Source organism: Panicum hallii, chromosome 1 (assembly GCF_002211085.1).
Source record: "Panicum hallii strain FIL2 chromosome 1, PHallii_v3.1, whole genome shotgun sequence".
Taxonomy (NCBI): Eukaryota; Viridiplantae; Streptophyta; class Magnoliopsida; order Poales; family Poaceae; genus Panicum; species Panicum hallii.
In genome coordinates, this window is record NC_038042.1 from 58,265,497 (window position 1) to 58,288,860 (window position 23,364).

At 46.2% G+C, this 23,364-nt stretch overlaps 6 protein-coding genes and 1 long non-coding RNA gene across 7 annotated transcripts; 4 read left to right on the forward strand and 3 right to left on the reverse strand.

Annotated features, from left to right (window-relative positions):
- The first annotated feature begins 452 nt into the window (after positions 1-452).
- LOC112901619 (vesicle-associated membrane protein 711-like) lies at positions 453-1,962 on the forward strand. The gene is made up of 4 exons (XM_025970572.1): positions 453-811; positions 1,086-1,276; positions 1,412-1,575; positions 1,690-1,962. Exons 1-4 carry the CDS (start codon positions 589-591, stop codon positions 1,778-1,780), a joined length of 669 nt encoding a protein of 222 aa, XP_025826357.1. The 5' UTR covers positions 453-588; the 3' UTR covers positions 1,781-1,962.
- Positions 1,963-2,132: 170 nt separating this feature from the next.
- Positions 2,133-6,132, reverse strand: LOC112901630 (26S proteasome regulatory subunit 6A homolog). The gene is made up of 9 exons (XM_025970584.1): positions 5,890-6,132; positions 5,697-5,813; positions 4,993-5,100; positions 4,323-4,514; positions 4,030-4,221; positions 3,664-3,782; positions 2,940-3,027; positions 2,731-2,850; positions 2,133-2,605 (listed from the first exon to the last, which is right to left on the reverse strand). The coding sequence occupies exons 1-9, from the start codon at positions 6,019-6,021 to the stop codon at positions 2,387-2,389; spliced, it is 1,287 nt and encodes a 428-aa protein (XP_025826369.1). The 5' UTR covers positions 6,022-6,132; the 3' UTR covers positions 2,133-2,386.
- Positions 6,133-9,160: 3,028 nt separating this feature from the next.
- On the forward strand, positions 9,161-10,292 carry LOC112878364. The gene is made up of 4 exons (XM_025942818.1): positions 9,161-9,289; positions 9,373-9,471; positions 9,743-9,835; positions 9,965-10,292. Exons 1-4 carry the CDS (start codon positions 9,241-9,243, stop codon positions 10,138-10,140), a joined length of 417 nt encoding a protein of 138 aa, XP_025798603.1. The 5' UTR covers positions 9,161-9,240; the 3' UTR covers positions 10,141-10,292.
- Positions 10,293-10,419: 127 nt separating this feature from the next.
- On the reverse strand, positions 10,420-14,238 carry LOC112880753. The gene is made up of 3 exons (XR_003226429.1): positions 13,675-14,238; positions 11,240-11,318; positions 10,420-11,065 (listed from the first exon to the last, which is right to left on the reverse strand). It is a non-coding gene; the product is annotated as an uncharacterized LOC112880753 (long non-coding RNA).
- A 3,970-nt stretch (positions 14,239-18,208) lies between these two features.
- On the reverse strand, positions 18,209-18,837 carry LOC112899744 (40S ribosomal protein S30). Its single transcript, XM_025968346.1, has 2 exons — positions 18,686-18,837; positions 18,209-18,577 (listed from the first exon to the last, which is right to left on the reverse strand). The coding sequence occupies exons 1-2, from the start codon at positions 18,687-18,689 to the stop codon at positions 18,393-18,395; spliced, it is 189 nt and encodes a 62-aa protein (XP_025824131.1). The 5' UTR covers positions 18,690-18,837; the 3' UTR covers positions 18,209-18,392.
- Positions 18,838-18,900: 63 nt separating this feature from the next.
- On the forward strand, positions 18,901-21,817 carry LOC112899678 (18S rRNA (guanine-N(7))-methyltransferase RID2). The gene is made up of 9 exons (XM_025968253.1): positions 18,901-19,128; positions 19,213-19,288; positions 19,506-19,589; positions 19,733-19,788; positions 20,240-20,296; positions 20,397-20,446; positions 20,530-20,682; positions 20,769-20,910; positions 21,416-21,817. The coding sequence occupies exons 1-9, from the start codon at positions 19,033-19,035 to the stop codon at positions 21,578-21,580; spliced, it is 879 nt and encodes a 292-aa protein (XP_025824038.1). The 5' UTR covers positions 18,901-19,032; the 3' UTR covers positions 21,581-21,817.
- A 150-nt stretch (positions 21,818-21,967) lies between these two features.
- Positions 21,968-23,117, forward strand: LOC112899689. The gene is made up of 2 exons (XM_025968263.1): positions 21,968-22,266; positions 22,863-23,117. The coding sequence occupies exons 1-2, from the start codon at positions 22,030-22,032 to the stop codon at positions 23,046-23,048; spliced, it is 423 nt and encodes a 140-aa protein (XP_025824048.1). The 5' UTR covers positions 21,968-22,029; the 3' UTR covers positions 23,049-23,117.
- Positions 23,118-23,364: the final 247 nt, after the last annotated feature.

Below are 23,364 nucleotides of genomic sequence, written 5' to 3' on the forward strand. Positions count from 1 at the left end.
TTGGGCGTCTTAAACATCAAGTACATCCCCCCCTAAAAAACGACAGATTACTTTTCACCCTATCATCCTCGATGTCGGCTGTCGCATCTTGCAAAATAGATCGATCATCCTCGTGAGTTTTATTTTTAAAAAGTCATCCGTTAACGAAAAGCCACGGCGTGGCTGTGGCATGCAAACACGTCTGGGCGTCTGGCATCTCAAAATAGATCGATCACCGTCGGTTGCTCGGAGACTCGTCGTACTCCTCCGAGACAGACTCGACTTCGGCCGGCACGTCGCGGTACACCGAGACGCCCACGAACCTGACACCAGCCCGTCAGGCTCCTATAGAGTCCTAGTCAGCCGGGCCCCGAAAATAAGCGGGAGGCAGCAAGCACGCTGCGATCCGCATCGTCGCCGTCGTAAAGACAGGCACCGGCGCGCGGGGCTTCGGTCAAACGAACTCACTCCCATCCCTTTTCCTCCACCGCTTCCTTCCCTCCCCTCCCCCCTCTTGCGCCGCGCGAGAGGGCCGGGAGAGGGAGACCCAGGACGAGCGGGTAGGGGGGAGGGGATCGAGCGAGCTCGCGGTCTCGGATCGGATCGGCAATGGGCAAGATCGAGTACGCCGTGGTGGCGCGGGGCGCGGTGGTGCTGGCGGAGCACGGCGCGGCGGGGAGCAACGCGGGCGCCGTGGCGCGGCAGGTCCTGGAGCGCCTCCCCGACGGCGGCAACGACTGCAACGTCTCCTACACGCAGGACCTCCACGTGTTCCACGTCAAGCGCACCGACGGCATCACCGCGCTCTGCATGGCCGACGACGCCGCCGGGCGTAAGTGCCCTTTTCACTCATCGCCATCATGGCACGCTTTTCGCATCGCGTCGTGCCTGCGACGGTGCCATGGGTGGCCCATTGCCATCTGACAATGGATCAACGCGTGAATAAATCCAAATTTCATTCATGTTTATCTTCACAGGGGAAACCCAACATTTTTCTTGTTCTGGATTGACACGCTACTAATATATCCATCCACGATCCATGTCTCATTTCATTTGCTCTGATACTAATGCTAAAAGATTCTATGTTCGTTCTCTCGTGTGTTCAGGACGGATTCCTTTCGCGTTCCTTGCTGATATCCACGGACGATTTGTGAAGACGTATGGCCGTGCCGCTCTCACGGCGCTCGCTTATGCGATGAACGACGAGTTCTCGAGGGTTTTGAGCCAGCAGATGGACTACTATTCCAACGACCCCAACGCGGACAGCATAACTCGCATGAGAGGTGAAATCGATCAGGTATAGTACTTCAATTTCCTGGTTCGTCAGGTCAGGATCGTGGCCTTTTTGGCATGAGCTGCTGTGCGGCTTCAGTTAAAACACCACCAGAAAGAGGAAAAAACTCTGTATGAACTGTCTGGTATTCTCTTGCAGGTCCGGGGCATCATGCTCGACAACATCGACAAGGTACTCGAGCGAGGTGACCGTCTGGAACTGCTGGTGGACAAGACTGCAACTATGGAAGGAAACACGATGCGCTTTAAACGGCAAGCTCGCCGGTTCAGGAACACCATGTGGTGGAGAAATGTGAAGCTCACGTACGTACTGCTTCTTCTTGGCTTGCGCAGTTTCGTGTTTCTACCTTTTTGTTTGTATATACAGTAATCCATCATCTGACGTGGACGTCCAAATGATCTCTTTCTTACTTGCAGAGCTGCAGTAATATTCATCCTCACGGTGTTAGTGTACCTGGTGCTCGCCTACATGTGCCATGGCTTCACCCTACCGTCCTGCGTCCCGTAAACTTTGTGCAACCCTGCTGCCCTAGGCTGCTTGACGACATTAGTCCGCGCGCAAGGCTTTGTTCCGACCCTAAAAATTCTTTCAGATTCTGCAAGAGCAGCTTCATTGCTGCGATTTTTTTTCCTCGTGCAAAGGGAAGAAACTGTTGCATCGATCGATTCTGAAATTATGTGCTTCTTCTTTCAAAAGTCCCATGGATAGTTCGCAGCCTGTAATCCCGCCTGGCAATTGATATAACACTGCAAAAAATGCAACATAGGACGGCAATAACACAATCTAAATCTAAATATCTAATGATCAAGGAACAAATACGTTGGTGACTGAGCGATACTGGGGGGTGCATAGAGCGAGATCGGCATCAGAATAAGGGGATACAACATTGTGCTAAGATGCCAATCCGGAATTGTTACGAGAATTCTGAGAAGAAGAAAAAAGTTAAGGTACAAACAGGCAAAGCCGCAAGGGACAGTAGACGGGTCGAGACTGGTTGTTAGATCTGATAATATAAAGTAAAACAACACGTGCTTGCTTAATACAATCATAAGTTATACTACCCAACAACGGAGGTGCCGCAAACAAGTGAACGATCACAAAGAACGTGTTTCCTTATGCGTAGTAGTTCAAGCTGGACTTCTTCTTTGCCTGCACTTGGATGATTCCCTCGTTGAAATCCTCGTGGGTAACCTCTGTTGCGTCTCGGCGTAGAGCAAGCATGCCAGCCTCCACGCAAACAGCCTTTAACTGAGCACCGTTGAAATCATCAGTTGAACGCGCCAACTCTTCGAAGTTAACATCCGGATTTACATTCATCTTCCTCGAGTGAATCTACAAAACATAAAACAGAACAAAGTTATTTTGGTATTGGCAAAACATATGGACCCTTTAGAATCAGAAACAGAGACACAGTTTTGCTACAAGTAGATACAACTTCAGTGGCCAGCTAGCCATACCTGCAAGATTCTAGCTCGTGCTTCTTCTGATGGATGAGGGAACTCAATCTTCCGGTCCAGACGGCCAGATCGCATGAGAGCAGGGTCAAGAATATCAGCGCGATTTGTCGCAGCTATCACCTGCAAGTTACACAACCCAGTTTAGGTAAGATGTTGCAGAAGACATTTTTAGTACTATTCAAGATTAAGTTGAAGGTTGAATGCTTGACCTTTATCCTCTCATCGCTGCTAAATCCATCAAGCTGATTCAGCAATTCCAACATGGTCCTTTGCACTTCTCTATCACCGCTCACTTCACTGTAGTAGAATAAAACAACAAATTAAATTATCATACCGCAACAACAAAAAAAAGTACATCTAGTTGCATGAGCTTCCAAAAGCATAGTGCATTTATTAGTTACTACTGATGATTAAACAATGGCATGCATGGTATAAAAGTTAAGATGTACGAGTACTTATTAGTCAAGTGCAAAATGAATCAATTATTTTCCAGATCACATACATTACATAAAATTCCAAATATTTTATTGCAAGGATAACACATACAAGTGGAAAATCCAAGGGGTGAAAAATAGCTGAAAGCAGCCCCCCATATCCCCAGTCGTATTTGTTTAGTGTACAGGAAAATTAGACTACACATGAGATAAAAATCACTTACTCCTATCTAATTGTAGTCCTTTTAACAAACAAACATTCTGCACAACACTTACTAAATATCTTAGATATTAAAGTGTGGTGTTCATGTGTAAATCTAAGTCACCAATGGAATCGACTAAAAAATTATTAAGAATGTCAGAATGATGAGACTTGGTCTATGTAATTCAAACAGAATATGCAAATAAACACTGTTCTGGTTGAAAATTAATGTTGATCTAGGTGCAAAGCTGTGACAAAAGACATCAGACTGCACCATAAGAATGCTACATCATGTACCTGTCAAAACGCTTTGTTCCAATGGCATCAATTTCATCAATAAAGATGATACAGGGGGCTTTCTCCTTTGCCAGCTGAAAAGCATCTCTAACGAGCTTAGCTCCATCACCAATGAACATCTGGAACAGTTCACAAAAAAAAAATCAACTATACAGAAAACAATCCACCGCAGCATTGAGTAAAATTGTTTATCACTTTATCAGGACCAACTGTAATCCTTGCATCATGTAAAAAAAATGATGATTAAAATGATTTGAGTGGAGAATCCATATGAAGTATCAAAATAATTTGAGTGGAGAATCCATGAATGCAAGGAGAGTCCTGGTGTTGATTTCAACATCTTTTACGCCAAAGGTTTTAAGTTACCTGGACAAGTTGTGGACCAGCCAATTTCAGAAATGTCGCATTAGTCTGTGCAGCGCATGCACGAGCCATGAGCGTCTTCCCAGTCCCAGGTGGTCCGTACAAAAGAACCCCTTTAGGGGGACGAATACCCAACTTCTGGAAGCGATCCTTGTGTGTCATCGGCAACACTATAGCTTCCACAAGCTCTTGAATCTGCATTAGACCAGAACATTGTATCATTATTGCAGTGCTTGCAGAGAAACAAATTCACAACCATTCTGTTGCCCTAACCATCAGTTGTGCAGAGTAAATACCTGTTTCTCGAGTCCTCCAATGTCATTATAATCTTCAGTAGGCTTTTCATCTACTTCCATAGCCTTCACCCGTGAGTCGTACTCAGAAGGCAATGTATCTAGTATCAAGTAGCTGTCTTTGTTAACTCCTACTAAATCACCAGGCTTCAGCTTATCAGGGTCAACTAACCCAATCACAGGAAGGAATATAGTCTGGAAATAACCAAAAAAAAATGAAAAGTGAGTTTGAATTCTTCACAGTACAAAAGATCACCCAACTACAAATATGTAAATAGCATGTTGAAATAAACAAGATGAGGTTTAATTAAAATAGGCTGTACAGAACTAAAATGTAATTGAAGTCTAAAAATGCTTCTAAGCTAGTAATGCCTACACCAATCTGATTGGGATTTGGCCTTGCTACTGCATGTTGAAATAAACAAGCTGAGGTTAAATTAAAATAGGTTGTACATAACTAAAATGTAATTGAAGTCTAAAAATGCTTCTCAGCTAGTAATGCCTACACCAATCTGATTGGGATTTGGCCTTGCTATTGTTGTTTATCGACGGACAAAGAGATCACAGGATCCAAACTAACTCAAAATTCCAGAGCACGATGCCATTGATGGGAAATTTGATGCATATGATAAAAAGGCAAGATGCTTCAGAAAGGTCAGGCAAGTTTATTTACTTGTCTTGTGGATGTCTTAAGAACAACACATTTCCCTTTCCTTTGCGAGTCCAGGTCAATATTAGCACCATCCTCTTCAGCTTCATCCTCAGGGTTCATTTCCAAAATCTGAAACAGTTAAGAAAATGTATAAGAAGAATTCTAAGCATTAATCCAACTTGTACATTTGGCTTGAAACCTTACAAAATAACAAATTCGAAAGCCTCAGTAGTATCATTGTTAAGGACTCAAAAGCCACAATCTACAAGAGTTCATTTTATTTTCGACCAGGAGTCACTGAATATTTTGTAGACCATCAAGATAAACCAACTCATGATGTACAACATCAAAATAAACCAACTCAAATAGCCATAGGATGTTAACATTTCAAGTCTGTTACCAGTTACAACATAGCAAACAGCACTGCTGTAAGGATGAACTTATTCTAGGTAATTGCAAGGATTGCTCACACAAATAAACAAAGGAACATTAATGTATCTAGTGGCAGAGGGGCTAGGAAGCAGTCCTAACAGGCCAATACATCCTCCAACTAACCTAGGGCGTCTAACTAGTGTGTACAAACTGACGCCAAGTCATGAAAATCCGACCAATAGAGTTTAACAGACAACAATTTTCTCATATACTTTGCAGATCGATATCGAAAACATGCCTCCAACAATGAACTAATAATTCCTACGGGTGACTAATTCAGGTGATAAACGAACCTCGACTATGTTGCCGACGAGGTAGGGCAGCTGCTTGTTAAGCTTGATTTTCTCCTGGTTCTCCTTGATCTTCTCCTTGACGGACTCGAGCTCCAGGTTCGTGCGCTGCAGCTCGTCCTACGGACACCCCAAGTCAGAACAGTCGTAAACTCCCCAGGAGGGGGCGATGCGAAGTGGGCTAGGGTTTCCTCACCTTGTGGACGCGGATCTCGTTGTCGAGGAGGCGGGAGGCCCTGATGATGTCCTCCGTGGACATGGAGGCGAGCTGGTCGTCCTCCGCGTCGTCGACGGTCATGGCGGCCGGCGCGGGCGCCGACGACGACATCGCTCGGCTGATCGCGTCGGGCTAGCCGCCGCCGCCCTCGACTTCTGCTGGAAGAAGATCCGATGAGACGGCCTGCCCTCAACTTGTGCAAGAAGAAGAAGATGCGGTGGGCAAAGCAGACGGGTGCGCTGTGTATATACGGCCGGGCCGGGCGAAATGCGTATCGGATTGGGGGACCGTCCAGCGTTTGAGTTGGAGCCCAAGATTGGTACAAAAGCGCTTAGCGATGGGAAAATGGCCCAGATGCAGCCCACCTTCTATGAAGTTTATGCAATTCGGATGGTTCGTGTTCCAAACTGACCGATTTTTTTCCCAAAAAGATTGACCAAATTAATGCACAGTGCAATCATGAGTTCATTGAATAGTGCTGGTATCTCGCACACAGGCGTGTACTGCCATTGTTACTGACAGGTTGGCCATGGCCTCAACCAAGTACTTCGACTCAAAGCTAGGTAAAAAGGCAAAAACAAAAGGAACTCGAACAATCACTTTTTCAACTTCAAATCAGTGCTATATTTTTTAAAAAAATATATTGAAAATCAAAAGCCTTGATTTTTCACCTCCAAAGTTTGCTTTCAACTCCGCGATTCTGAAGCTTCCACCCAAGGCCAAGGGCTTCCTCTCTCTCTCTCTCTCTACTACTGCACACTTTTCGCGAAATAATTCAGCGACACATGCATCTCTGCAAACTGCGATGGATCTAATCTACCAGGCAGCATAACCTGCGGATGATTAGCGCCGATAGAAACCTTTTTTGACAGCCGCCTGGCACGGGAAGGGTCCAGATCTGGAGCGAGCTAATGGGGAGCATACGCGTACGTGGTGGTACGCGCCTGCAGCCCCTGCCGCGGTACTACAAGTTGTTGGTTGGTTTGGATCGTAGTAGCTGGCTTGATGGCTTATTGCCTGGATGCACGGGCCAGTAGGCCATGGGCATGCAGGCCACTGAAAATCATTGGATCATTCTCGGATGGTGTGTATGCTGATCGATCGATGTCATGCATGGGAGGGTCGTCTCGACCAATGGCAATGGGCATTCAGCATTCAGCTGGCCGGCCTGGCCTAGTTACCAAAACGCTGGCACGCATGCATAAAGCAGCTGCTGCCAGGGTTACGTGCACATGTGCATTGCATGCATGATTAGCCGCCCGATCTGTTAGATCATACCGGTGTTTTTGATAAAAAAAACGTGCGCATTTATTTCGTCATCGTCGGTTGCATAATCTTTCCATCGATTATTAACCGTGTCGGTACGATACGTACACGCACTGCCCGGGCGCCGTTCGTCCGGCGTCGACCCGTGCAACCCGCGGCACATGCATTGCGTGTACGCGCGGGGCGGGCTCACCTGACCTCACGCATGCCTAGCTAGCATGGGCACGGCGTCCTGTGCTCGATCTCCCTTGCAGCGGGCGACTGTTCCGCAGGCCTATTAATCGCCCATGCCAATCGATGGGCATGCAGCAAGTCCAGCACACGCCCTGCCCTGCAATCCTGCACGCGCGAGCACGACGCGTCGCCGTCGCCCACCACGGCCGGGAAAAAGGGGCCTCCGCTCCGACCCGTCCGCTCCACCGGTCAGTCAGGTCCGGGTCCGGCCGGGGAACGCGACGAGCGAAACACGGCTTTTCTCCGTCTGACGACGGACGGCCGGCCTCGGTCTCGAACGAACACGGGCGACCATCGCGCAGTGCACGCGTACACATCGGGTGATGGATCGCCCACAGCTAGCTGCTGCGCGTCCGAGGTCAAAGCTTGGCGGCGACATGGGTAGTGTTCACGCGCCTAACACCTGCCGGCCGTGTCTAGGCTCGCTAGCTAGCAATAAGGTCGCCAGCATGCATGCCTCCTATACCCGTAGGGGGTTTATTTGCAACATACTGCTACTGCCACGCAGCACATTCTTGATGCCGCTCCATCATCGTCTCATGCATCATCTTTGGCGTGGATCGCCGCATTTGATTCCCACTGTGCCCACGCCCGCCCGGTACACTACTCTTGGTGGCGCCGTGTCGGGATAGATGATCTGAATTGAAACGCAGGCCGGCACTTGCCTGCCTTCAATACACAAGCCTTTCGTGATCGATGTCGGGTCCCGGTACACGTAGATGCAGCACGAACAAATAAGGCTCCAGGCCGGTCTGCTAACTGGCGCTTATGAATAATTCACTCAGCCGGGTGCGTGCATGATGAGCATGTGAGGTACAAGCAGACGGTGCAGTGCCAAATCGATCGATCGATCGCACCGGCGGCGGCGGAGTGGTGGTGGTGGCCGCCTCTGCCTGCTGCTGCTGCTTTCTGCAGGGGCCGGCCGCCCGGGCATGCATGCATGTGCACGCGACGAGCGACGCCCATTCAGATTTCAGATAGCTAGGGGGACTGCTGGCTGGATCATGCAGCCTGCCTGCGTGCCGTGTCTGTCCGGAGATCTCACAGTAGATCTTGGATCGGAGCACCATGTACTTGTACGTACACACAGCCTGTGCTGGCCTGTAGCAAGGCAGCCAAGCTGGAATATGTGTGCTAGCCAATCAGCTCTCCTCTCTCGACTGCACTCAGGATACATACAGCCATTATTGTGTACGTACAGACTATCCACCAGGCCTGTCGATCACCTCATCATGCTCCAGAATTTTTCAACTACCTACCTACAAAAGCTGTTCAGTAACAAGAAAAAGATGAAGCTTTTCAGTTCTTGGGAATTTTTTTATATATAGTATACCTTTAAGTTCTCTGTATATATAGCTGGCTTTAATTTGCAGCAGCATCGGTGAACGCATTTTGTTTTTTTCTAGACTTAGGTTGATTTTCTTAATTGAAGTTGTTAGTCCTTAAGCTCACTGAACCTTGCCCATGCATCTAGAGATCTACCCCCATGCTGAATAGCTAGCTGACAATGCTCTTCGTCTACCTCCTCATGCTCATACATAGGCTACTTTCAGGCCCACTCTATTTTTTTAAATGCCTGGCCCACACTATAGCCTATATACACGAGGAGAGACAGTGAAGGCTTTTCTCTCAATTTTCCACCACCCTGTGCACCAGTGTAAATTGAGCACAATCAACAAAAGAAAAAGAAAATCATGAGAGGGTACGGTACTTCTATAATAGAACAGACAAAGGGGGTCCAAGGAAGCTCCAGCAAGCTGTGCATGAATGAAGAGGTTATAACCTATGCACTGCCGGCCATGTCCTTTTTAACCTGCCCGACCCCTCTCCATGGCCGGCCTTCTTCTCTTGTTAGATCCCATTCCTGCTGCTTCCTGTGGTAAATTAACTTCCTCTCTGCTTCCTACTACTACTACTACTACTACTACATGATGCCACAAAGTTTCTTCTCGGCATGAGCAGGGAAGCCGCAAGGCTGCCGCCGCCGCTCGCGCCTAGGTAGCATTTGGTTATATAAGGAGGGATCATCAGAGCAAATGGCAGCAGGAGATTGGAGAGACGGTGAGTGTGTAGCCTGATAGCCTCCACTAGCTCTTCAAGTCCATGCCATGCCTTTCCACAGCTTTCTTGAACTTCTCTTCCCCCCCCCCCCTCCTCTCTCTCACAAAATTAATTGCGCGTGCAAGTTGTAGAAGAAGGTCAAGAAAGCTGTGGGAAGAAATGACATAACAAGGACTTTGAATTCTGTTACAAATTACCAACGAGATGTCATGCTATTTCGCATCTGCCATGTAAGTTACTCCCGTGAATCCGTCATGTTTTTCTGCTTCAGGGGAATCGCTAGCTACTCTGCAACTTGCAACTTTGATGCCGCTGAGTAATGCAGCACAGTTTAGCTTTCTTCTGTTGTTCGGGGGGAAAAAAGGTTTGCTTTATTTCTTCTTGTGCTTCTGTGATCTATGCGCCCTTTTTGAACTTATGATATTTTTTTTACCCATGAATACATTGAAATTGAATTGTGACTCCAGCCTTTTTTCTTCTTTTCTCCTCCCAGCTAAGATTGCTAATAAGCTAGCTTCTCAGCATGGAGCTACTGGATTTGGCACATATGGACGGAGACGTCTGACAGATTGCTTTTATAACTTTCAGCTTTCAGAATTTTTCATTGTGCCACTTGAAAAGGTTAGCCGTGCATGTATACAAGTGACTTGTAGCTTCCTGCAAACCTGATGCGTCACTGATACTGCCCAGGCTCATGAAGTATATAAGCCTATTTGTACTAAAATATTTTTGCTTGTGCCCCTTAATTACCCTTCTCTACAGAAAGAAGTTCATCATCTTTTCCTCACTGATTTCATAATTTTTTCTGGTTATATAAAAACGCAACTTTGATACAAAGAGCGTTTTTATGTCCTAGGAATGTTTCTTATCATCTCAGTGCTGACATAGTGATAGTGCAATGTATTTTCAGCTATTAACTTACCATATCTTTTTTTTTGGTAAATCTTGATTTATTTGTACCTGTTAAAACATAGCTAGATTTTTTGTGCTATGTTAATAAATAATTTCTCCTTTATGCATCAGTCATAGCGGGGTCATGTGGAGAGACATACGTGGCATGCTATTGAAGGTCACACGACAAAATACTGACGAACCGGCTTTATCTGGTAGTTGATGTAAATGAACTAGTTCGTGGAGCTTGAGTGTTTGATGGCCTTCCCGATCTGAAACCATTGCGGTGAGAACCTGAGGCAGGGCCGCAGGGGAAGAGATGTTCCATGTGCTGTGAGTTAACTTTCGCTTTACGCCTTTACCCCACAGGCAGTGACAGAAGGGGAAGGCAGCTTTACCTTCCCCCGGCTCACTGCATCTCTCTTTCCAAACTCAACTAGCCACCCACTCAAAATTCAGAAAGCTCTGTGCCACAAGTATAAGGTCGGCACAAACCAACAAAGCAGCAGGGCCACTGATACGCGGGGCCCTCACCTACACGAGGCCCACATGTAATGCCAGCAGCTCATGCAGTGACAGTTAGGTTGTCAGTCAGAGGCCAGACGATTTACCCCGCTCTTGGCTCTTTGCAGTCTTGCTCCAGGCCTCAGATCTCACTCACCTAGTCACCTTCTCGCTCATGTCACCATCGATGGGAGAGGGACTGCATGAAAAAAGTACTCATTCCGTTCCAAAATTTTAGATCATTTTTACAAATTAAAATATATAAATTTTGCTATGTATGTATATAGATACAATGTATATAAAAAATGAATAGCAAAATCTATAAATCTAGATTTGCAAAAATATCTACAAATTGGAATGGAAGGAATAGTACGTAGAAGGGATGGATGGCTGCACTACTCCACCATTAAGGAATCCAGTAAAAATCCTCTCCGGAGCCTGGAATCTGAAGCCTGCAGGCATGGGGACAGAAGGAACATCATGCCTACCCCGACCCAAAATTACATCCCACTACTTTCGGTTTCTTTTGCGCCACGGAAGAGGGATGGTGTAAAGAATGCAGGTTATCCAGAATTTTCCGAATGTGATAGCACAGATGCAAAGTGTAAATTTGCTGTGGTATAAATTATACAAACACACGCACACGATTGCCGTAAAGTATTACTAGTACCACACAATTCATGTCCAGAACAAAGTTGATATGCATTATTTCCTCAATCCAAAAATAGGAGGTGTTCTAGGAAACCTTCTAACAGAATGATATTATGAGTTAAAAGTGTTTAGATTTGCTATTTATTTCAGGCTTTGTCTAAAACTATTTGCAAATCAATTATAATCAGAAATATATAGAGGTCAAAGTGTTTGCATTTGAGACAATTTGGATGTTTAAAATGACAAATAAATTAGGAAGTTCTTAAGCCTCATAGTTGTTTTTCCCTTTTTTTTAGAATATCATCATAGGACTGGCTAGAAGTGAACTAACATATCCATGTGCCAGGCTAGGCCAAGCTAAGCTAAGCCCAAAGTCATTGGGGCCTAGAAAAGTTCAGGTATTTTATAACTTACTATAGCCCCTATTACGTTTCTGTACACAACTCTATTTTCTTTTTATTGAATATAAAGTCTATTGTATTTGAGATACTTCTAAATTTCGTGGGCAGCACATAGTTGAATCAAATGCACATGGTACGCATGACAAGGAAGTTTAAGATAAATATGTGTTCCCATGGGACCAATTTTATATGGGCACAGGTGCATGTTGTTGCTAATGTATAATATTAAATAAGAAACAAAAATAAAACTAGAGGAATGATGTATTTCATGTAAGAGCCCATGCGCTCTCTCACCTCAATATATCTCATATATGCGCTAGAATTTAACATTGTCACCTATGCAAATAGGCGTGCTTGGTGTTGTAACCATAATGTTAAGCCAGGCAACTATGAAAACCTGGACTGAACCTATACCTATGCAATAATATCACCTAGTTAATCTTAAGTCAGTCTATTCTTCTTAGTTACTGAAATTATATCTCCTAGTTAATCTTAAGCCAAGCAATCTATTTTTCTTCACAATGTGTGTTAAAGTAAAATGAGAACCACTACATCTATCATCAAAAGTATTTTAGACTTAACTTGTAGATTTATCCATTTCAAACTTCCGGGTGACGTGATACAGGCAGCATCCATCCATACTACCAGTACTGACTCTCACAGATCACATATCGACGACACATCTTCTCCATCAGATCGTATGCAAAGAGACACGTAGATAGTCCAAGAACTCGAACTGTTCAGTGGTAAGAACCCAATGTCAGTGTGTTGCCCAGCACAACACGGCACACAGGCAATGGCAAACGTAAGCATGCAGTGCACACTACTGTTCCAGAGAGAGGCAGGCATGAGACATCGATCGATCGACCGACCACCTTGACCTAGGAGCTAGCTAGGTCACCTGCCGGCAGTACACTGGTCTAGTGATCTAGAGGCTGTCAAGAGCACGTACACAGAGTCCTGGCACACTGGGCCGTGGCATCTCCAGGAATGAGAGTCCCATCATGCAGTAGGAGCTATCTAGTCTCTGGAATCTGGATTGGTCACTTGGTACGAAGAAAGGTGAGAGAAGCATATAATTGGCGTAGCTGCAACCTGTAGGCTGTAGCTCCTCCGTGAGACCAAGAGACAGGCCAGGTACTGGGTGTGATATGAGGTTTCATGCATATTCTGCAAGGTACCATCTTTTTCACCCTTTACACAACCAAAAGATCTACTGATTGCACCTCTCAAGCAAACATCACAACAGTCTACAGAACGAAATGTCAATCATATTCTTCTTTTCATTCCTGAGCAATGCCAATTTTTTAATTTTTTTCAAAAAAGTAATAGCAAGATGTATACACTAATTTTGTGAGATATATACTATGGAGAAAAAATAAAGTTGAAACTATTGCCAACGAACTAACCATTAAAAATGAGTTTATACATTGAAGAAAAGTACTGACCATAATAATATGTATAAATTGTTTCATGAACATTGAATACTAATTAATCAACGAGAATCCGCCTTGTTCGAGGAAAGAGAATCAAAGAGAAATTAACATACAGACTATATCTACCAACAACTTGACAAACTTAAATTTCAGCTATTGGGACCAAATTACCTTGGAAATAATCTTTTCTATAGGGAAAAATTACACGCAAATTAAGACGTAGATGAGATGATGAAATCAACCAGTTCCCCCCTAGGAGTAGCCTCCAAATACGCACATATATACTTGCTCTCATAAGCTTACCGGAAAGAAATTTGTACCTTGTTTTCTGATGCAGATCGAATAATCCTCTCGTGGCGCTATATGTACCGTGCAGAGATGCATTGGAGATCCATCATTAAGCTGCCCGGCCATCCATGCTTGCGCCGCCCACAATTAATCTCCGTTGTAGAACTGATCATCAGTTGGTCTCTCTCTGCAATTTCCCACAGCTTTATTGAACTGCTCGATAGATCTCCAATCGAAGCCAAGCGATCTGTTCTTAGAGAGCTGCTGCTTCGAATTAACGCGGCAGTTCAAGAAAGCTGTGGAAGATCGCAAAGAGGGCCATGTCATGCAGATCCAATCCAATACACATGCATGCAATTACCCCCCGGTGAGATCGGAAAAGGGAAAAGAGAAACAGAAGGAAGAGGGGTGGACATGCAAATGCCTGCCTAGCCTAGGGATTGAAGATTCAAGATGGGAGAGGGATGGGGTGTTGGGGGAAGGGGAAGGGGAGAATAGATGATGGGCGGCCATTTATAGGGCCGGGAGGAGGATAGGAGCAAGGGAAAGGAAGCGGCCGAGTGCCGGCAAGGGGTTGGTGGAAGAGGTTAAGGACCCCAATCCCAATGGAGAAAGAATATGTGTATAGGCCACCGTACCCCTCCTGAGTCCTGACGAATTGACTGCAAGTCTCTGATGAACCCTTCGCTTTACCTTCTCTGTCTCACCAACCTCTTTTGGCACATCAAGCCAGCTGGGGAGTGTCACTCAATCACGGATCAAAGTCTCTGGACACCTGCCTCATCTGCAAGGACACTAGCTGGTAGCAGCTGCTTGTGCTTGTTCAGGGAAATTATGCACATGATTTCGATCGTGTTGCATGCACTAATCCCTTTGCATGTTCTGTCTAATTCATTTGTTTTTTAGTCTGTGGTTTGGAGTGGGGCAGGAGGATCATGCAATTTGTGGTTGCGGCGATGGCAGTTTTGGCACGGTGCACTTTTTTCTGGCTTAGCCTTCGCCAGCCACAAGCTGATAGAGTGAATTTGCGGGTACAGTTGAGTGCTGAACTGCTGATGTGTCGTCCAAGCATTTGAATATATACAGTATAAGATCGGAGTACAGTGAGCACCAAGAACTTTTGCCGATCCTCTCCGATTGGATTGGGTAAACAATTGGAGAAAACAATATGGGATGGCATATTGCAGACCGTGGCTTGGTACTGTTCACCGAACTTGAACGTCACCCATGAGTAAAAGGGGCACCAGACCACATATATATGACCACATATTATAAAATAGAAGTTTAAAGTTTGCCAAGGCGTACTCGAGTACGGAGTACGGAGAGTACGAATCCCACATGCATCACCGGGTCAAACGTGTACGTAATTACACTTCACGAAGAGCTGAAACCTGACACATCTTGGGACCTACGCTAAACATACCTCTCAGCATGAATTATGCTGGATCGGATCGTAGGCACACTAAAACACACGGATGAATCAAAATTTCAGCACACGAAAAGAAGAAGAAAAATTCCAGCACAATTAATAATAGAAACATTGCATCAGTACTCTAAAATCTAATAATTATTAATGTTGTATTTTAACCGATTCCTTTCACAAATCGAAGAGATTACTTGTTAAACGACTTTATTTATCATATTCTTATGGATTTCTGGCCGTTCTACGTATCAAACGTCATGCTACAATGTTCTTGCAAAGTTGCAAACTACTCCTAGGTTTTGCAAAGTAGAAGGAATGAAAAAAAAAGCCCCGTTTGGTTCTATAGACCAAGGGTTAAAGATTAGCTTTAGCCACTTTTCTATTTGCATACAAGGGCGGAAGTTTAGCAAGTAGATGTATAAAAGACTAATTTGCTTCTAATTAATACCGGGAGGGTAGAGAGTCTTGGGTGGGGAGGGTAGAGAGAGTTTTAGTCATTTAAGACCAATTTTAGCTCCATTTAATTTATCTTGGAGGGGTTAAATGACTACTCAGGTTAAAGTTGAGCACTCCACTTTTAGCCTTTTTAGCCTTTCTGTTTAGTTCTTCAGAAATTAAAATAAAATTAAAAGTGGAGAGATAAAATTTAGCATCGTGGAACCAAATTTGCTTTTAAGCTGGTATGGGAATACGTTTTTACTCGATCCGAGGTTTCTTGGCGCACACTCCTCTGAGCGTCCTCGGAGGCGTGCGGCAGTGGAGGCGTGCTGGTGCTGGAGCGGGGAGAGGCGTGCCCGTGCGGATGCGGTGGCAGAACGCTGTCAGGCCTCGGGAAGACGCGAGGCCACTGGGGAGTGTAGGGGAGGGGTGGGCGGAGGGCCGCGCGATTCTCTCCGATGTGGGGGGATGCCCCCGGATCAGACGGTGCCCTGCGCGCTGCCGGTGGAGCACCCGACTGACCGCCGCCCCTTTTTTTTTTCTGCGCACTTCTGATTTCACTTGGTTTCCAAGCAATTCTGATAGGCCGGTCCCTAGTCCCTAGTACTCGATACTGTGGCATACTGCTACTGGAGAACCAAACAGGCGAGTGTAGGACCTCTTGTTTAGCCCCGTCACGTAAAATCTTGCGATTTAAAAATATTAAATAAAATTTGTCTAATATATTTTGTACGGATGGATTCTAATTCACGAGATAAATTTAATAAATTTAATTAATCTATAATTTATAAAAGTGATGTTAGAGTAACCATCCGCTAATTATAAATCAATATAGCTATTAGAAAATTTTATTATTTAGAAGTATTGAATAAAGATTAATATCTATCAGAGAATAGAAATAGCTTGAGCCTTGGGATCCTATGAATGGACCGCGCGATGTGATCGTCCCATGGTGGGCCGTCAGGGCATGGGACGCTCCAATGCAACACAAGGAAACCACAAGGGCATGGGCCGTCAGGGCACATGGCGGGCCGTCAGGGCATGCGCCGATGGAAGGCGACGCTTCAGTTGAAACCACATGGAAAATATGGCTTCAAAAAAAGGACAATCTCTCTCTCTCTCTCCACATGCACCACGAGGAAAACCACATAGACATCGCCGAATCTCGGAGGAATTTCAGAACTTTGACACACAATTCGCTCACCTGATGAAATTTGACATCCAATTCGCAAACTTTTTCAGAATATGACACAGCGTTTGCGAATTCTTTTCTCACCATTTTTCTCCAATTTCTTCTTTTTCGCTTTTCTTTTCAATCACCAGGCCACGGGAAAAGACGGTCCTACCCGTAGCCTTATCCCTTCATCCGATCGATCCATCCCAGGCTCTCTCCTACTCCTGGGTGCACGCTTCTCCTATTCGTCTCTCTCGCATTTCCCTCGCGAAGAACAAGGCTGCGCCGCCGCTGAAGAGAGGAGGGGGAGGCGACGAATCCATACCCATTTCCCTCAGCGGCCTCCGGTATTGAGCTCCGGGAGAGGCGAACTGCTCGCAGCAGGGAGCTGATTCCAAGCCACCGGCGAGTCGCAGCAGATTTGGATGCGGGAGCTCCATCTCCGCAGCCGTGCAGGTCCAGGCGTTCGCCGGCGGCGTGCGGAGCCGGCGGTCGGGTGCGGCGCAGCGTCCACCAGCGGCCGGGCGGTGGCCAGTCGCGAAGCTCTCCCACTCCTTGCCGGCGCCGGGGAAGACGCCGTGCGCGTGGCCCTCGAGCGAGACAGAGGGAGGAGAACGGGCGAGACGAGAGAGAACTCGACGGCAGAAAGAGGGGATCGATCGATCAGATGACGTGATAAGCAGGGGCAGGACTGTCTTTCCCCGTGGCCTGTGATTAAAAAGAAAAGGAAAGGGAGAAATTAGAGAAAAATGGCGAGAAACACCTAAACTGAAAGAATTCGCAAGCGCGGCGTCAAATTCTGAAAGGTTTGTGAATTAGGTGTCAAATCCTGTAGGCGTGGATTCTGAAATTTCTCCAAAATGTCACCATCAACTTGAGATTTGCTGGAAATTTCTCCACACCAGAAAGATAAACCCCTCAATTTACAAGCAAACATCTCACCAGATTCAAAGGGAACATCATACTTGCAAGACTACTGGCCACAACTGCATACGGATTTCATTAATAATTTCAGTGCGATGCAGACTGGACTGAAAGAAATGTGACCAACGATCCAGATATAGAGGCATAGAGCTCTACTAAACAAGCAAATTAACATTCTAAATAGAGGAGGTAGGTTCATTTGGAGTTGACAATCTTACATCAGATGCTCCACAAGAAAAAAAACACATTTTTCAAACTGACACGATCTGATATAGCGCTACCAATTTCACTGTATCCACGGAGAATGAACTGAAACAAACTAGACTAACAGTCAAAATCCTGTTAACAAATGCTAGACACGTTTCCACATTCTAGGTAAGCAAAATGATCACCATCACAGATCACAAGCAACTTCAGCCTATTGACCACTATTGCGCAGACCAATTTAAGTGCCCAGAAGAATTAACTGAAACAGACAAGTCTAACAATCGGATTCCTAACAAGCAATTTCGCTGTGGCAATTCAGCCGGACACGAAGTAGTCAGCATGTTTCACCTTCCATATAGCCAAAAAGATCCCCAGCAGGCAACTTGATCAGAGACACTCATTACCGTGTAGTAAACGATTCATATCATACTTAATAGGATTGCAGTAACATAGCTTAGGTCTTCAACTAGTCATCAGTACAGCACCAAAACCTTGATTACTCGAACGAAACTACTTGGAACAAAAAAGAAGACGAAGGTGCCAAGAACACAAGCGTATGGATCAGGCGGCTGGCCTAGCTAGATCTACTTCTCAGAGGAGTTGGGGCCGCGCTTCTTGCCGAATCCGACGACGGCGGTGACGAAGCGGCGGTTGTACTGCAGGCGCTTGTGGGCGCGGCCGCGGGGCTTCTTCTTCTTGTCCTGCTTCGCCACCTTCGGCGTCTGCCCACGCACCTTCCCAGCGCGGGCCAGCGATCCGTGAACCTTACCTGCGCCAAGAGCACAGAAACCCGTCAGAACTCACTCTAAGGCGATTAACTACAGGGATCAGGGATGTACACAAGTGGTGATAGGGAAGAAGACGAGAAGATCATTACCCATGGCGACGGCGGCGGCGGAGCTTTGATGCTAGGGCGATTTGGGAGGAGACGAGGAACTCGACCTGTTGCGGCGGCGGTGTCTGCTCGAAACGCTGCCCTAGACGGCTGGGAGGCTTTATAAGGCGACGCTTTATTGGGCTGGTTATTTTGAGCCCTTCTTCATTAGAAACGTGCGCGGTCCACTAGGCCCACTAAGAGCCCAGTAACCTTCGCCGCGAGGGAGGAGAGCAGTAGCATTGCGGCGCGCGAGCACACCACACCACCCCACCTCGGCGGCGGCGGCGGCGGCGTTTGTGCCTGCGAAGAGAGAAATCGAGGTGCGGCGACCTCGGATAGGAGTGAGGATGCCTCGGCCGGAGTTTCAGGCGCCGCCGGATGTGTTCTACAACGAATCGGAGGCCCGCAAGTACACCACCTCCTCGCGTATCATCGAAATCCAGGTGAGCAAGCGAAGCACCTACCCCGTTTGATATGAGCTTTGCCGATTTCGAGGTGCTGATACGGAGAATCGTGCCTTCTTCCAGTCGAGGATATCGGAGAGGGCGTTGGAGCTGCTCGCTCTCCCCAACGATGGCGTCCCCAAGCTGCTTCTCGACATAGGTCAGCTGCTTCTCTTCAGTCTCATGGTATCTGGCTTAGGATAGAACACTGGACGGTCTGCTGCTTTGACGGGGGAAATGATTTTTTTTTGAGAGAATCCATAATTCGTGATCGAGTTTGATGGAACACTCAACACTATGCTGCTTTTGCAAATGGAAGGCATACATATTTTGAAGAAGTGTTTGCCTGCGATGACTTTTTGTGTTCTGATGGCCAGGATGTGGTTCTGGACTTAGTGGTGAGACATTGACGGAGCATGGCCACCAGTGGATTGGCTATGATATTTCGAAGTCGATGCTCGGTGAGGAACTCTCTTTGTTCCTTTCTCTTAGGCTTGTTTGGCACCAATCAGAAAGCAAATGGGACTTTACAGGAGGGGGAGCTTTGTAGATATCTAGATTTGTTACCTGCTTCCCTTTTTATAACTTCAAATGTTTTGTACAGATGTTGCCTTGGAGCGTGAAACAGAAGGTGACCTACTACTTGCAGATATGGGTCAGGTACGAGGAGCATTGTGCCAGGGACAGGGTTTATAAGTTTGAGTTCCAGATGTGTGTGTGTGGGTGTGTCATAAACCTGCAGGGAAATGCATTGACTTTACCAGAGTATTGTATCGAGTTATATGTGAGGGTTTAGGTAGCACTAAGTTTGCACAAAACTTGCACAATTGACCATGATAGTTCTCATAGTTGACCCTCCACAGTAAACGTAGAATAACCTTCAAAGTCCAAACTTTTACAGTTCCAAGAGAATTGAATCCATGAACCTAAAAAATTCTAGAGTTTGCTTGTCACAACTCACACATGCTGGACTTCGTGAATAATAAAGTTCAACATGCTTCTTAGTATTTTCTTAATAAAGTTATGCTAATGTCTTCAGAATTGCTTCACTAGAGTCAGTCTGCAATTGTCTTACTATGGTTTGTTATATTCATATCAATTCATGTTCCAGGGATTGGGCTTGCGACCAGGAGTTATTGATGGTGCAATTAGTATTTCAGCGGTTCAGGTAATCTTTAACATTTAAGTTCTGCAACTCACTGATCATGACTATCTTGTTCATAATTCCTAAGTTCACAACTTCTCCTAATGTTTGCCTATGTATGCAGTGGTTATGCAATGCTGACAAGTCCTCTCATGATCCAAGACTGCGGTTAAAGTATGCACTTAAAGTTTTTTGTCCTGTTTTTCTTAGGTTGCCTGCAACCAATTTTTAACCTCAACATGGGGTATAATTTGCAGGGCTTTCTTTGGTTCGTTATATAGATGCCTAGCTAGGGGAGCAAGAGCTGTTCTACAATTTTATGCTGATAATGTGAAGCAGAGTGAAATGATTGTGACTTTTGCCATGCGTGCTGGTTTTGCTGGTGGAGTGGTTGTTGATTGGCCTCATAGGTAAGGATTCAATCACCTCACACAATTGTGTGCCAAGTGTCCTGTAAATTCTGGTTGTGCTTATGGGTATGTGTTTCTTATGACAGTTCAAAAGCAAAGAAGTCATACCTTGTCCTCACTTGTGGCCCGCCTTCAATTAGTACGTTGCTTCCAAAGGGTAAAGGTGAAAATGGCGAGATGTGCAGCGACGACGATGACGATAGCAGTGATGAAGATGGTGAAAAAACAGTAAGCTAACACTCACACTTCACAGAACTCATTTCTTGTACTTAAATCATGGATCTACTTACTGTTTTGACGTTGTCTCTTTTTTCTGTTTATTGCTTATCTTGTTTTGTTTATTCTGGGCTCCCCATTTACTATAATTGTAAGGTATCAATGTTTATGAATGATTCTTAGATTGAAGCGATTCAGTTACTGGTTAGTGCTTCCTATGAACTAGCTACTGAAATTATCATTAAACAATCATATAGCCACTTGTGACTAGGTAACTTCAAATGTAGTCTTGGGAGAACCTTTTTAAAACATAAAAGATCTAACTTGTTTCTTTGGTTTTACATAGTAATTCCTAGCTGCCAAATTGCTATAGATACTACAAATAGGAATAACTGCTATATCATAGTTTTCTTGTTTTCTCTCCAACTTTTAGGCTCTTATCTTATGATTTTTCTACTGCGTTATCTTGTATGGGGCTAATACAGCAGCACTGGATGAAATTGTTCTCTTGATGCAGGTGGGCATATATGAAAGGAATAGGTCGAAGAAGAGGCAGAAGACGAAAAAGAACGGGAAAGGCAAGGATTGGCTCTTGAAGAAAAAGGAGCAGATGAGAAGAAGAGGCCATGATGTGCCGGCGGACACGAAGTACACAGGGCGGAAGCGGAAGACCTACTTCTAACTATGTTGTGCCCGTACCCAGCCATGCCTGTTATGCTGGCTGTTTACTCGTAGTTTTGTACTGGTAGTTCATTAGCAGCAGCCAAAAAGTTCTGTAAAAGAGTGAGATAGATGCAGGGTAGCTGTAGTGCTACTCACAGCTATACCGAAGTCTTGCAGTTTTGACAATGTTGTGATAAAACTATGCCATTTTTGTAGAACATCTGTTGAGGTGAGTATAGCTGGTTGTTTGCGTGAATTGGTAGTATCAGGTTGCCCGGTCTGAATTCCTTTGTCTAAAAGAAGCGCATTTCATCAAGTGCGTCATGTTGTTTGGGGAATGAAATGAGAGGGTGGTTTGCATGGTGGCGGTGGCGGCCAAATCTGGATAACGTAACGCTCTGTCGAGCCCGTTCCCTTGCCTTTGGGTAGTTTGAGGCAGCGCTCCCGAGCCAGTCTCGGCCCGCGTCCATGGCGGGTGCCCGCGCGGTCGCCGTGGCCACTCCGGCCGCGCCGCCCCGCGCCGCCGGTCCCAGCTCCAACTTGGCCCCGCGGTGGAGCAGCCTCTTCCGCGTGTTTTGCCGGTATCGCTCACGCGTGGCCGCGTCGGGTCCCGCGGCCACGAGGAGCCGCGCCGGTCGCGCGCGCCTCTCCAGCCGCGACCCCGCCGACGCCGAAACCGACGCGGGCGCGGGGCGAGTCCTCAAGGTCGGTGCCTCCTCCCCTCCCGGCCCGGGTTCTCTTGCCTTGCCTTGACTGACTCATACGCTCTCACGTGTAGCTCCTGGCTACCTTCATGCCCAAATCGATTCCAAATGCGTCCTATGCTTCACATCACCTGGCTGCCGCCGGGGTTGAAGCCAGGGGATGTGAAGTCACGATAATGTAGCGACAATTCACTCACATTCCACACCAATCTGTCCGTGCCCTGAGCTGACCAACCGTACTGTAGGATCGAGGAGCCATTTTTCAAATGGTGTGCATCACTGTATCTCGTGAGCATGTTACTAATCGAATGTCGAGTTCTACACGAATGAGGCCACGCTTCATCAAATAGGCACATATGCTATTCGATTGCGCAACAATCTTTTCTTTTCGTTTTTGGCACTACGATCTCTAGTGAGGATAGATCACTGAATATGTTTTGCTCGAGGCCTCCAGTTCCAGTAACCATTCCCTGAGAGGCTGAGACCCTGGAGTTCTTCCCATTAGCTGCCCTTGGAAACGAGTATTTATTTTGTGGTTTCCAAGCAAAAGGTCTTCTTTTCTTGATCAAGTCTGTTTTCCTCTCATTTGTTCAACAGGATGACTCAAGCTACCTGTGGACATTGGGCCTTGGATCCGTCGGTGGCGCTGCGGTTATAAAGTACGGAAGCATCCTGCTCCCTGACATCACAACGCCAAACATTGTGCTAGCTCTGCTGATGGTGTCCCTGCCTGTCGTAGCTGCAGTCTTGATTTTGCTCAAGGCGAGCTCGTCGGAGGACTGATTCGAGGACTCCTTGTCGAAACTTGAGACAATTTAATAAAACTTCTTTAAGATTTCCGGCATCTTGTAAGATGAATTGCCAGTCTGGTTTTTTAGGTCGTTTTTTTTTTGCGAGTGTTTTTTTTAGGTCGTTGCTGTGGCTAACCTGGCCAAAGCCTGAAATAACAAAAGCAGAGTCTTCAGTTCAGTTCTTGTGACAGGCCAGACGACGTGACCCGAGAGGGCTGCCACTGCCGCAGTGCCGCTCCCTGGAGTGACCGGGCATCAGAACGTGAGTTTTTGAGGCAACTCTGCAACTGCCATCGACTGAGCACTGA

Excerpts from the sequence above, each read along its gene's own strand:
- LOC112901630 (XM_025970584.1), bottom strand. The coding sequence starts at position 6,021 with ATGTCGTCGTCGGCGCCCGCGCCGGCCGCCATGACCGTCGACGACGCG. Across the intron at positions 5,814-5,889 it reads ACGAGATCCGCGTCCACAAG|GACGAGCTGCAGCGCACGAA; the intron begins GTGAGGAAACCC and ends GGGTGTCCGTAG. Across the intron at positions 2,606-2,730 it reads CACGAGCTAGAATCTTGCAG|ATTCACTCGAGGAAGATGAA; the intron begins GTATGGCTAGCT and ends TATGTTTTGTAG.
- LOC112899678 (XM_025968253.1), top strand. The coding sequence starts at position 19,033 with ATGCCTCGGCCGGAGTTTCAGGCGCCGCCGGATGTGTTCTACAACGAA. Across the intron at positions 19,590-19,732 it reads TATTTCGAAGTCGATGCTCG|ATGTTGCCTTGGAGCGTGAA; the intron begins GTGAGGAACTCT and ends TGTTTTGTACAG. Across the intron at positions 19,789-20,239 it reads TACTTGCAGATATGGGTCAG|GGATTGGGCTTGCGACCAGG; the intron begins GTACGAGGAGCA and ends TTCATGTTCCAG.
- LOC112878364 (XM_025942818.1), top strand. The coding sequence starts at position 9,241 with ATGGCCGGCCTTCTTCTCTTGTTAGATCCCATTCCTGCTGCTTCCTGT. Across the intron at positions 9,472-9,742 it reads AGCAGGAGATTGGAGAGACG|GGGAATCGCTAGCTACTCTG; the intron begins GTGAGTGTGTAG and ends TTTCTGCTTCAG. Across the intron at positions 9,836-9,964 it reads GTTGTTCGGGGGGAAAAAAG|CTAAGATTGCTAATAAGCTA; the intron begins GTTTGCTTTATT and ends TTCTCCTCCCAG.
- LOC112899689 (XM_025968263.1), top strand. The coding sequence starts at position 22,030 with ATGGCGGGTGCCCGCGCGGTCGCCGTGGCCACTCCGGCCGCGCCGCCC. Across the intron at positions 22,267-22,862 it reads GCGCGGGGCGAGTCCTCAAG|GATGACTCAAGCTACCTGTG; the intron begins GTCGGTGCCTCC and ends TTTGTTCAACAG.
- LOC112901619 (XM_025970572.1), top strand. The coding sequence starts at position 589 with ATGGGCAAGATCGAGTACGCCGTGGTGGCGCGGGGCGCGGTGGTGCTG. Across the intron at positions 812-1,085 it reads GGCCGACGACGCCGCCGGGC|GACGGATTCCTTTCGCGTTC; the intron begins GTAAGTGCCCTT and ends TCGTGTGTTCAG. Across the intron at positions 1,277-1,411 it reads TGAGAGGTGAAATCGATCAG|GTCCGGGGCATCATGCTCGA; the intron begins GTATAGTACTTC and ends ATTCTCTTGCAG.